Source organism: Prorops nasuta, unplaced genomic scaffold (genome assembly GCF_024137725.1).
Source record: "Prorops nasuta isolate Cenicafe-Biocafe unplaced genomic scaffold, Cenicafe_Pnas_1.2 PNAS00008, whole genome shotgun sequence".
Lineage (NCBI taxonomy): Eukaryota > Metazoa > Arthropoda > Insecta > Hymenoptera > Bethylidae > Prorops > Prorops nasuta.
This window is the reverse complement of record NW_027116805.1, coordinates 8,997,155-9,010,425: the sequence shown is the minus strand read 5'-3', so window position 1 is coordinate 9,010,425 and position 13,271 is coordinate 8,997,155. Positions and strand designations below refer to the sequence as shown.

At 48.5% G+C, this 13,271-nt stretch overlaps 1 protein-coding gene across 1 annotated transcript in view; it reads right to left on the bottom strand.

The window, feature by feature from the left end:
- The window catches only part of LOC136775333 (heterogeneous nuclear ribonucleoprotein L-like), a 96,705-nt gene that overhangs the window by 82,800 nt on the left and 634 nt on the right, over positions 1–13,271 (bottom strand). The window contains exon 2 of the mRNA XM_066730017.1: positions 289–332. Coding sequence (XP_066586114.1) covers positions 289–332 — 44 coding nt within the window. The remainder of the gene's footprint in view (positions 1–288; positions 333–13,271) is intronic.

The window sequence follows — 13,271 nt, the reverse complement described above, 5'->3', positions numbered from 1 at the left end:
AATGGAAATTCGCGAGAAACAGGAGCAAATGAGCCGCGTAACTGAACGCGCCAGCCAGCGCGAGAATCATCGTACACGGCGGCAAATAAAACGAGTTATAGGAGGTTAATGGGTCGAAGAAATGCAGCAGGATCGATAGAGGCGGCCGACGGGGAGGAGAGGGAGAGGAGAAATGGCACGGCTCGGTGCTTCCATGCCTACGCATATATCCGACTCTCCCGGCTGCATCCATCCACTCCCTCCCCCCCCCCCCCCTCCGCCCATCATGATAACTCTTGGAAAATTCACCTCTTGCGACGTGGTTCATCCCCGTACCCGCCATACTCGTGATTCTGAAACACAAAATATCCCGAATTAGTCAACATTCAATTAGGGAAATTCAAGGGGGGATTTTCGTTATTCCTTTTTTTTTCGTTTCTTCTAAACAGATTTATTTGACATTAGCGCGACGATGGAAGAATTTGTTGTTAAAAGAGATGGTGGAATTGCGAGTAGGTAATAAAGAATCGGGATTAGTATGAATGGGGGGGGGGGGGGGGGTGGGGGGGGGTAAAATTGCAACCGAGCGAAAATCGCTACTCGATTTTCAGAGAAATTCGATGGTTGGTGGTGTCAGCGGCGATGCGTGACGTAGTGGTCTATTAATATTCGTCCACGCCTCTTTTTACGCGAGCATCCGAGAGGACAGAAATAGTGCACCGAGACACTTTTGAGTCCGGAGGTGTCGCTCGCGCTCCAAACTCCTCTCCTCGCCATCGATCCACTATAGCCTATACATACCTCCTGCACCAACGTTCGTGCAACTTCCGCGCTTCGCCGGAAGTACCGTTGAATTATCAGAGATTCAACTCCTCCTCCCCCCCCCCCCCCTTTCCCCTAAACCAGCCAGTTGCCAAAAGACACACTATCCCTTCCAATTAACGAACCATTGAATTTTCCTCCAAATCTCTGGAAAATTCCTTCCCCTCTATATATTAATAATTAATTTTTCTTAAACCGATCGAGTATTTATATATAATAAATAATTCTTCGACGCGTGAATTTATTATCCATATATAAGAGAAATTGCTTGGGCCGATAGAACCAAAACGATTTTGGCTTAAAAAGTAAAAGTTGGACCACACTCTGACTCGTAGCTCTTTTACCCATTGTACAATTGCTTTGTTGTATGTAGAAGGGGCGCGTTTACCCCTGCCATGCATGTGTACATAAACATCTCCGAGCAATGGATAAAAATCCGCCGAAAAATGTCATTCCTGTTGGAATGAAAAAAGCAGCGGAGCGGAAGAAGGAAAATTAGTGAAAAATTGTTGATTGATTTTTGCGAGAGAGAGAGAGAGAGAGAGAGAGAGAGAGAGAGAGAGAGAGAGAGGTAAGATTTATCGTGCGATTGGCACGAGTGGGGTTAGTAGTAGTAAAATAGGGTAAACGTTTCACAACGGTAGCTCGCAGCATTCTCTTGATTCATGAGACACTTGTCGGGCAATTAATCAGAAATGGCAAAAGGAGGAGGAAGAAAATGTGGAAGGAAACTTTGCCTCTCGATCTTTCTTCGATCGAGCGAAAAGGATTGAAATGAGCGGGCTGGGGAGGAGGGTTAACAGGTGCAGGTGAGTGAAATTTATCCAAGACATGCACGCGTGATTTTTTGTCCCTTGGGCTCTCCGAGTGCCGGGCCTCCATTGAGCGTGGAGCCACGTGGTTGGCCAACCGCCAGAACGCCAGTTATGTTTATAACAACTCGCGGAGCATATCGGAGCACCGAGCACATCCAACCGACGGACGGATGGACGACCGAGCCACGTAACGACTATACTAAGACGCGAGAGAGCTTCTTCGACAATTTTCATACTCCTCCTTCGCTCCGCAAAATCGCAAAATCTTCCCATTCCCAAATTTTTAGCGCATATATATATATACCAAAAGCAGGGCCTGAATCATCCAACAAATGGAGCGAATCCTCCTGTTCCATAGTATAAAACCACCCCGTGTTCATTCATATATTTCAAAATCGACTTGAAAATTATTAGCATATCAAAGTAAATGCCACGATATTTATCGCACGCAACAAATGAAGAGAGAGAGTTTACTCCGAGTTTCCCCTCGGAAGGTCGCATAAAAATTCATTATCTCTCTAACCATAATTGGGATACACCAATTTTCTGCGCGCATTACCCTTTTTCGATCATGATGGAAATAAAGGGGCTGAAAAGCCCCCCGCTTGCTCAAATATTTCGCATCTTTAGCAATTATATACAGAAATGAATGAATTTTTACTCGCACACTCTGCGACGAATGGTTAAGATGTAAGTAAACATCTCGTATACCTACTTATCACTCGTCAACAATTTTCTCTCCCCCTCCACTCCTATACCAGGATTATAGACATTATTTGCACATTTCTCTGCTATCCTTTTTTCATCATTTTCCAATGTTGCTTGCAAAATCGATAAGATCTCTTCCTCCGACAACGGCCCGTTGCTGCTTTGCAAGGGTAAATTTTTGTTCGAACAGGGAGAGAGAGAGACGAGACGAGACGAGACGAGACGAGACGCGCGTTGTTACGCGAAGCGATAATACGTCGTCCCGTCCGTCCGTCGGTTCTATTCTTTGCTCGGTCAACGCTCTTAATGTACGATCCGTCGCAGACAGCAGAACGCAAAACTAATCGGTATGTTCGAGCTTCGTATCTCCCTCCTTCGTGTTCCCTGAAAAAAACAAAAGAAAGGAAGGAACGATTCTAGCGGAATGTGACAACCGCTTCTTCTCTTTCTTCGTACGACCGTGGCTCGCAAATGAAAAGTCAAAAAGATCATTGTTTTCTTTATTCTCTTACGAGTGTGCAATTAATTACTTTGGTGCGAGAAGACTACGTGTGTGTATATATAAACACATATATGAGGAGATGGAGTATAGCACGTGTGATCGAACAGCTGGAATTTGTGGAAGAATGGAGAATGAAGTCTCGATAGAAATGGATGATGACTGGAACAATTGGGACGGCACAGCTTCGCATACAACACGGTTCATCGGGCACGCTCCCCCCCCCCCCCCCCCCCCAAGGGTCGTACTTGCTTTTACAAGCCAAGAGAAAGTCCATTGGCATCCTGCCAGTCACGCGCTGATAAAGTAATTAGACGAGATAACGATCTTTCCGCTTTTTCTCTGACTTTGCTCTCCTGCCACGCCACGCCACGCTATGTCATACATCAACTATGAATTTATACATATACAAAACCTCTCTTTTTCCAACGGTTATATATATATATATATATACAGATCAATTTTCGTTATTCTCTATTTCTTTCCATCGAGGAAAAATTTTTCATTTCAAAATAATTAATAAAGAATGACACTACTACAAAGAGCCCGTTGGTAGAGCAGTATTGTTGTTTCATCTGCAGAAAAGTGTATCGTCAAAATGAGATTTTTCTAGAGAGTTCATTATAGAGACTGCAATGAAGATAACAATCTTTATACGAATTTTCTGTAATTTTACAGCTGCAATTGGCGAAGGTTGAATTATGGAGAAGATATTTGAGAGGTGGTCGGACCTTTGTTCGACGAGTATATAATAAGAGAAGAATCTTGGTTTCGCTATCCTCATCTCCATCTGGAAAAACTTTCGATCGCAAGGCATTTAATTGATAAAGAAGAATGGAAGTTGCGACGGTTGAATATCCTCTGATTTATAGAAAATCCCAGCGGCGGCAGACGGACCGTAGCTCATTACTCATTTGCTTCGGTTCATCGAATATAATGGCTTGTATCGATTGCTCTCCCCCTGAATTATTTATGACGGGCGATAACGAGCATTGAAAATCTTTCGTTCACAGATCAATCAATTCCCTCGTCCGTTCCATTTTTTCAAATTCATTAGAATCGAGGAGAAGGAGAATCATCCACGCGTCTTTTCCCGCACCTCCCTTCCTCTCTCTCTCTCTCTCTCTCTCTCTCTCTCTCTCTCTCTCTCTCTCTCTCTCTCTCTTGTCACATGTATATAACAATACAAATACGTAACTAAAATGCACAGAGGGGGTATATATAGCTACAACGTGGAAATCCATGTTTTATTTTTATAGCTGACAATTTTTCCCAACTCTCAACGCGCTATAATTCTATAAGTATACATATAATACATATAAGAAAGAAGCGAGCGGAGAACTCGTCGTCGTCCAATCACGACTGAATTATTCAGTCGTTGGAAGATGGCGTGGAAAGTTCTCGAAGGATTAAATTCCCCCCTCCTCTCTCTCTCTCTTCCCTCTCTTGTAGGAAGCCACCGAGGCTCACCGAGGTAGCATTTGGCATTAGGACTCGACACGTACGTACAATTCTCAAGGATTTCACGGTGTAACGCAGCTTTTCCTACACCACCTCGAAGCTTTCCCATGCAGCGATAGATAAGAAGCCGCCGGCCGCGTGTCGTTCGCTGATAAGCGCTGTCAGTCAACGCGTATACGTTAAGAAAAGGAAAGCGTCGTAAAAATAAGCAACGCCAATCCCCCCCACCCTCCTCTCTCATCGTAGATTCGCGCAATCTTCACCAAGCCTGAATTTCTGATAACAAGTTGAAGAAATAATGGGGTGTTGCGTGATAAGAAAAAATTGGGTTGAGAGGAGGAATCGGAGAGGTAAAAGCTAGCGAGCGATAAGAGAGGCAAGTTTTGATATGGCAGCTATACCCGAGTAGATAATGGATCACTGGCAAGTGTTTTTAAGGGCGAATAGGGTGGCGGCACACACGCCCATCTTCTCTCTCTCTCTCTCTCTCTCTCTCTCTCTCTCTGCTATGACTGCGCGCAATACTCAGGTACAGAGACGCCGCGCGGACATGCAGCGAATAAACATGTGAATAGGACACGTGCGGGTATGAATAAAAGCCAGTTTAGGCTTAAATGATGTACAGTTTGCACGGATATATGGGCCAGTGTACGTGTTGCTGCTGCTGGACACGCATTGGCTAAACGAAATGTGCAATTTTAACGGGTGAATTTTCAGAGCGAGATGCAAGCAGCAGCAGAATGCCATTGCATCATGTTTCGTTGGAATTTTTGCCTCTCCTCTCTTCCGGGGTCTGCACGAACGCAGAGCTTTAAAAGCTTAATGGGTGCTGTAGGCACGCGCGCGCGCGCGCGCGCGCACTCGCAGCATCCCTTCAAACTCGGAAGGATGTGAGAAAAGATGGTGAATAAAAGCCATGCAGCTTATGTTAATAGAATGTATCGAGTTTGTCACTCGGCACATTATGGTCGCGCAGTGTCCCTCTCGGGATATCCGCAGGGCCGGCGAATGCATGGACCGCGAGCAAAGTAGTGGTAGAGGAGGGGATGCATGGCTCGCTCGCGGAAAGGAAATGTGCAAACGCAATAAGTGCGCTAGCCACACGAGCAGCACCACGCACGGCCGGGAGCCGGCTCCGTTGCGTCACAATTGAAATCCAAGCGTACGTGACATTCGCACTTTAGTAGCGCATATGCCACGTACGCGAAATCCCAATGTTATCGTATGAATTTTATCATCTCCGCAGTTTTAGCGCTTCCAACAAATTTCTCCTCCGTGCAATCCCATTATTTCCGCAGAGTAATGTTGGTCAGAGAATTAACCTCTGTGCGTGTGTGTGTGTTTGAATATATATATATATATATAGGTGTATATTTTGGTGACACGCGAGGTAGCAGGCATAATTTACTTTAACAGTATCATTAAGAGAATTTAGAGCGACATCTGTACACGAGTTATGCCATGGTCGCTTAATTAACGCATAGAAATCCAGCGTATAATGACTTGTAAAATTCGCACAACGGTCTCTAGGTCGCTCCTATGAGCCGCGGCGGCGGCGGCGGCGGCGGCTGCGGTCGCCGTCAAACTCTTATGCGATTGCACCTTTGGACGATTAAATACACTGCCAAGGAGCTTTGCTCGATATCGTGGATCAAGGTGAAATTAATGGAGCACGAGGTAAAGTCTGGCGCGTTTCTCCGATATGCCAGCCTATATACCAGCATGCATTGCAGCGAGCGAGCGGACCACATGGCACACACGCACTTTTACTTTCCGTCGTTATTGCGCTCCACTCCTCGCCATTCAAAGTTTTGTTCGCTCCTCGCTCGCGTGCGCGCAGTAGCCGAGAGATCGCCACACGTCCATGCGCCTCGGAGTGATGAAATATATGCTCCGTTGGATCAGCAGCAACTTTGAACCCTCTCGCGGAGAGAGAGAGAGAGGCATTCTCCAAGGCAAATTTGAAAGATGCAGTGTTTTATTAAAAGGAGACGAGGAGTGAGACGACCATGTTGGGTAGTCGAAAGTGGAGCATGGGCCGTCGACTGGGCGAACTAGGAAGCGCGTCTTATTTATGGATCCAAGAGATTTCGAAGCTTGCCCAAGTCGGTTTATGGCATAAGGATGACGTCCGGCCAAGCAAGCAAGGAAGATTTGGTCGACGCAGACGAATGGTGCAGGATGGATTTACTCCGAAGAGACTGGAGGAGAGCGCGCGTAGCAGACCCATCGGTAAATCATCGTCAGCGGGCCAGAACCCGGTCGCCACGCTCGATCGATCGTCTTCTCGATTATCTCGAAACAATGCGAGTGGTGCGGCGCGGCGCGGCGCGGCGCGGCGCGGCACGGCACGGCGATCCTTTTAAAGAACGCGTGTCTCGTCGTCCCTCGGTCGCCCCTCACAATTCTCTCCTCTTCCTTTTAATTCGACGTAGAACACGCTAATGTTTTCCCCTCGGCGGGAATGCTTGGATCGCGCGCGTGCCTACCGAGTTATTAGCGTCGCGTCGCGTCGCGTCGCGTCGTCCGAAACTAAAATCGATTCCTTCGCGCGCTTCGCTGGCTCGGCTCGTGCGCAAAAGCAAAGGCCAATTGCATGGACCGATCTCGACTGGCAAGAAACTTGTTCCTATATAGCCGCGAGAATAGTCCTTCGCCCAATTCTTTTACATCCTTTCCGCTTAATTTCGGAAACGCGCAAAATTTCAATCTATGCGAAAGAGACGAGTGATTGCGTCCGAATAAGGAGCGTATTTTGTCGTCGCCGTCGCTCGAATTAGCTAATCGATCCTCCGTAACATTGAGGCTTATTGAAAAAGAAAACAGTGTCTTGTACTTATATATATATATATATATATATATATATATATAGTGTGGTAGAGCGCGTAGCGTCCGGCCGATCGATTATTTAACCTTTGACAATCTCGTGGAGGATTGCGGCGGCGGCGGCGGAGCTGAGTCTAAGCAGCTGCATGTACCACGTTTGGCTGGCTGGCTGGCCCGGCCGCTCGAATAGCGACGAATCGACATTGGAGCCGCTGCCGCGCGGACAATCGAATAAAGAGTCTCTGGACAGATCCGCGAGCAAGTGCGGCCAAAGGGGAACGATAGAAGCAACTGGATCGAACGAAAACTCGTCTCTCGTGTATATATATAGCCATTGCCGTACATGGCACATTGGCGGCTGGCCGTACGTGCGCAGCAGAGGAAAGCGCGTTGCTGTAAACGGACGCGATATAACGAGCCTGCGAGATCCGGAACACGAGCTCGTCGCACACACACGCTCCACACATCCCAATCGTAAAACTGATCGCGACAAAGATATTTGGCGTGCACCGAGCGATTACCGCGCAAAGCGATCGATATCCCTCTGTCCTTCGCACGCAACATATGCGTACTGCATCTCCCGCGGTATTAGCTGCAATAGCTGTGAGAGAGAGAGAGAGAGAGAGAGAAATGGATGAACCTGCACGTGTAAGACCCTTCTGATAAATCTTCGAGACTCGAAGAGACGCGCGCGCAAGCATGACTTTTTTCCGCACCGCTGCATCTTCTTGCCTAATTTTCTTCCTGTCGGATAGTGCGAGAGCAAGAAAGCGCGCGCGCGCGCACGCCCTTTATGTTTATGGAGTTGGTTATTCATATCCTCGTGGACATAAATATGCAGATTAGTATATATATATATTATTTTGAGGTGCCGGTGTGTCGGTGCGAGACTAGTCCAAAAGGGAAATTCTTACTTTGCATGCATCCAACGGAGTACGTATATGTACTGCACGCACGTACCGTGTGAAAGTAGCGCAAAACTTTCAGCCGGTATGAGATACAAGAGCGCGCGCGCGCACTCGTCTTCGTTGCTACCGCCGCCGAACTAGGAAAGTGTTGGAAAGCATATAGCGGAGGATACGCGCGACGACGACCAAATAAGAAAAACCACCTGTCGTTGGGGAAAAAGTTTTCCATCCAACAGCCAATCTCTCTCTCTCTCTCTCTCTCTCTCTCTCTCTCTCTCTCTCTCTCTCTCTGACAAGAGAAATTCAGCGAATTATATAGATTATTATGGGGAAGGAGAGTCTTGGCCGACATCAGTCGTATATTAGGAAGGACAGCTGATTGGTGTAATAGTTTCGAGGAGGGGGATTTGGAATCGAACAGCGACGACAATTGGAAGGATAGCTCGACGATCGAGCAGAATTTCTAGCCACCTCGGCGAAACCGATTAGCCAAGCATAAATTCCATTAGCCGGCAAATCCATCGCTCGACAATTTGCGAAATGCCACTCTCTCGCTATACTATATATATATATACAGGAACCAAAGTGCGAGTATTCGTCGAAAATTGAAACATTGGGACAGGCACGCGCACGCATACCCCTAAGCAAAGAAAAAATATCTGGCGTCGCGCCTGCAGTCCTGCGTGATGACCCACGCGAACCGCGATCATCCGTTCCTTCTGTACATCGTCGATCCTCCCCCTCCTCCCTTCGGTTCTCGTGCCTTTTGACGATTTATCGGGATTTAAGGTGGATTCGCGCGCGTGCACGCGAGACGAGAGGGTTCGAGATATCGCGGTGGCGATCCGTGACGCGAGGAAGAACCGTCTCCGAGAAATGTACACTCGTGTGACGCGGCTTCGTTCGGACCGGCCGCAATAAATTCGTCCAACTTCGAGTCCGCCTCCGCAACGCCCAGTCGTCTCGCTCGAAAATTTGCTACGTCGGACGTGTGTGTGTGTGTGCTGCGCCACGCCGTCACAACTCTGCACGAATATATACAACAACAAGGAGATATTCGAGCTCTCTCGCGCATCGCGCGGCGCGCGTTATATATCAAGTATACGAAAGTAGGAAACGCATGTCCGTATAGCCACGTTAATAGGTTAGAGACTCGAGGTAAAAATGCCGGAAACCTCGCACCTTCCCTCGACTACCGTGCGCGCATCGAACAATCGATGTGGCCGGCCGGCCGGCCGGCCGGTCGCCTCGTCGTCGGTCCTTCCTTCTTGCGTCCAGGCCACTCATATATATATATATGTATGTATATCCGAGATCCGCGTTTAAAGAAACACTCAGCCCCCAGAAGAAAAGGACCGCCGCCGCACATATTGGCAAACGACAAAGAAACAGAGATACGCGGACGATGCGCCGCCGACGGACAGAAATTTTCCGCAAATTGCCCGAGATAAAATCGCACAACACAGATTTAGAAAGTTTCTCTTTTACTCGCTATGCATGCAGCCGCCTTGAAAAAGATATTTCACTTTCATCGCGGCGAACTGCTGAATTTTCCAAGAAAATCCAGCGAAATTATATAGCCGCGTAGTTGCAGGATGGTGGCGCTACGTTGCCACCTAAGCCCTCAACCGTATATACATATACCTATAGAGTATAGGAATTATTCGTACATTCACAGAATTATATGTATATTTTTCAGATGGTTAAGGCTGGTCGATCATCCCGTTGTAATTGATTGGAACGTGGTTGCACGGAGCGAATATACAGCCGAGATTTGCGCAACCTTCGTTCGTGTTCCGTCTATAGCGGCCAACGAGACGATATGCCCTGCGCGCGCGCGCGCGCGCTTTAATTTTTTTTTACAGGCGAGCGTTCGATTCCCGTCGATATCAGCCAATCTCTAAATAAATCGGACAACTTTGATGCAGCTTTGGTGTGAGAAACGTTTGCTCGTCGCTATTAACATTGCCATACGATTGCTTTGAATATTTGATTAGCGTGCAGTTGGAGGAGCGGCCGGATTTCGTTCCATATTGCTCTCGATCCAGACAATCGAGCCACGTTTTTCCTTCCTTCCGTTGTGGGCAAAAGTCATTCCTTCTCGCGCGGGCTTTTTACGACGGTATATATATAGCGTGTGCGTATACGTAGCAAGTTGGCACTATATTTTGCCCGTGTGTTGCGTAAGACGGAGGCGTTTTTTCAAAGTTTACTTCGCAAAGGAATGTCTGCGCGCAATTCGAGCTTTTATTTCTGCGCGCACGCGGCTATTTTCTCAGATCCAACTAGCAGAAATAAGTACGCGCCGAAGGACGAGTGCGAAAGACCGCAGCTTTCTTCCGTGGAATGCTTTTACACCCTGGCATTCTTTGCGGCGAGTATTCCGCGCGCGACACGACTGCTATCGCCTTCATGGCGCGCGCGCGCACTTCCCAATAACAAAAGCTACGCTTCGCGGGTCGACGTTAATTATCGATTTCCTAATCAACTATGGTAACACGACTAAAGAACGTACACGCGTGTATATACAGGTCGAGTTTCAGTTGTGGCATCGGTTTTCTTCCATGTCAGAGAGAGAGAGAGAGAGAGAGAGAGAGAGAGAGAGAGAGAGAGAGAGAGAGAGAGAGAGAGAGAGATTTTGCGAGCGCAAAAGGTATCGAGGTAAAGATATTTCTGTCCGCGTGACACATCATCGAGATTCGAACGTAGACCGCGTGTGTGTGTCTCCGACCACGTAGTACGAGAGAGAGAGAGAGAGACTGCTCTTGAGACTTTGCGCTGCTGGCTAAAGCAACCAACTCCGTGGCCGTCCGACGGAACGCGAGCGAGCAGTCGACTGTGCCGTTGGCAAAAGCCAAAAAGACGATCCGTCATCCTCCTCTTGCGCTCGCAGCTTAAAAGTTCCCATTCGCCCTGGGAATTGATCCTTGGACGCTCGCTCGTTCCTTTCGTTCGTACCGATGAAACTCGTAGCAAGTCGGACCAATCGATAAGGCGCGTGCTCTCGCGCTCGACCGAGCGACCGAGCGAGCTTTCAATATTTTTCCACCACGGTGTATAAAGCTTTTGCTCCATCGAACGTAGCCTCGAGGTGGAATCTGCACCGATCAACCCGGAGCTAATCTCCAACCTTTTATTTACTCGTTCGATATATTCCATTGGAAAGAGATCGATCGTTGCGCGCGCGTTCCATCCAACACTTTGCGCTCCAATCGAAAGGTAAAAGCTCTCTGCGCGCGATCCACCAGCCACTATTTTTCTCTCCGACAATAGTATTTTCCAACTTTTCATCAAAATATTATGCTTGCTTTAATTGCGGCCAGGCAGCCTGGCTAAATAACAAGGTTTCCAGGCGCGCGCGCGCGCGCGCGCTAGAATTTATGCGGGCTTTAACGTGCATGGGAACATATATGGCGATAAACCACACTCTCTTCTTCCCAGTATTCCGCTAATTTTCGATATTACGCCAGCTCTCTCTCTCTCTCTCTCTCTCTCTCTCTCTCTTTCGGTAGATATTAAAACAACTCGATACATTTCTTTCATCATTTTCTTGCCCTCCCTCTATCGCGCTTATACAACACACCTTCTCCATCAAAGTTACCCGGCTACATTAAAAATAGCGCGAGTAGAAGAAAGAAATTCTTCTCGCAATAGCCCCCCCCCCCCCCCCCCCCCCGGCGATCGATCCTAATTGCATACACAGAGGCACGCATCCCGCAAGGATAAATCTGAATTTAGCGTGTGCGCGCACGAGTTGCTCTCGGCGCAGAGCTTCCATCTTCGAATCTGCGGCGGAATACGCGATACGTGCTTTTGCCTCCAATACCCATGCACAACTACTCACCGACTTCCCTAACCTGTCCTTCAATCGGACAAAAGTAACAGTGACGAGGCGAAAGAAGCGGTCACGTGCGTGCACCACTGCCTGCAGCCATGCACACCACTCGCGCAACATATAATTCCTTATCAACACTCCTCGTACGCAGCTGTCCAACTTGAATAATTTCGAGAAAACAATCAGCGATCTCTCTTCTTCGAAAACCATCCAATTCAATCGGCGAACCAACTTCCCGTACGTACACACACACACACACACACAGCCACTGCTAGAGATTCCAGTTATAATTCGACAGAGCCCGTTAGCCGAACGTTTCTCTCGACTCGCGCGGTTAAAAGCAAAAGCCCGATGCTCAAACTCTCACACCGACCCCCGCCAAAAGCAGCATCGTACGTACATGTGCGTGTATGTTCCATTGGCCGTGTGCAGCAGGAAACAATCGAACAAGACGATCTTGTTCCGGGCATGAATGCCGCTCTTTGTCCAGTGACTGCGATAATATCGTGAAAGCGAACGACCGCGAGACTAACCGCAATCGTCGAGATATTTTAGGAAGCTACCGCCAATCGATTTCTCCTTCTACTTCTGGATGGAGGAGCTAGTGCACGCACGAGTATTCTCTCTCTCTCTCTCTCTCTCGATGCAGCTTGACTTCCGGCTAACGAAGCATCGCGACCCGGGAGTCGAGAGCGTGCGAATCCAACGGACAATCTCTCCTCTCCAAGAGAATCGCGGCGACGCGCCTCCGGACAAAACTGACCGCGATAAGACGCGTCAACAAACAACAGCGCGCGCACTGCTTTCCAATCGCCAATTGCAAAAGTCGCCGTGGATGGATTCCGTCCAGAGGACTGAAAGCAAAAAACTAAGAAGAATAAACGAGTGTGTGTGTATGTGGGATGACGGGCGTTAGAGAAAAGGGACGTGGCTGGATCCCCCCGGTGGCGCGTTGCCGCCGGGGATGACGTACGCGATCAATGGCAGCCAAGCATGCATCGAAATAAGCGAGCAGCTCGATCCTCGCGCGATTTTTTTTCCGGGATAACAGGTTGTCGTCGTCGTTCCGTTGCCCGGGGGATAAAACGATGGAGACCCCAGGCGGGACGGGACGAGACGACCAGTCTCGTCTCTTCACCGCGAGCCGCGAGGTGCCTCGAGAGCGCGCGCATCGTCCATTGTTTCGACGCCGTGGCGACGGTAATACGGGCAAAGCGACCGGATAAATGGCGACGAGACCAACTCCCCCCCCCCCCCCCTCCCTGACCCCTCACCGTAAATCCCCGGAACACACGCGTCGTCTCCTCGCCTATATCACGAATGCATTGGCGTGTAAAGTATCAACTCGATTCTCGTCGCACACCACCACCATGGCCATCAGGCGCAACAGCACTTTTTCTTCCTTCGCGCTCGTTCGA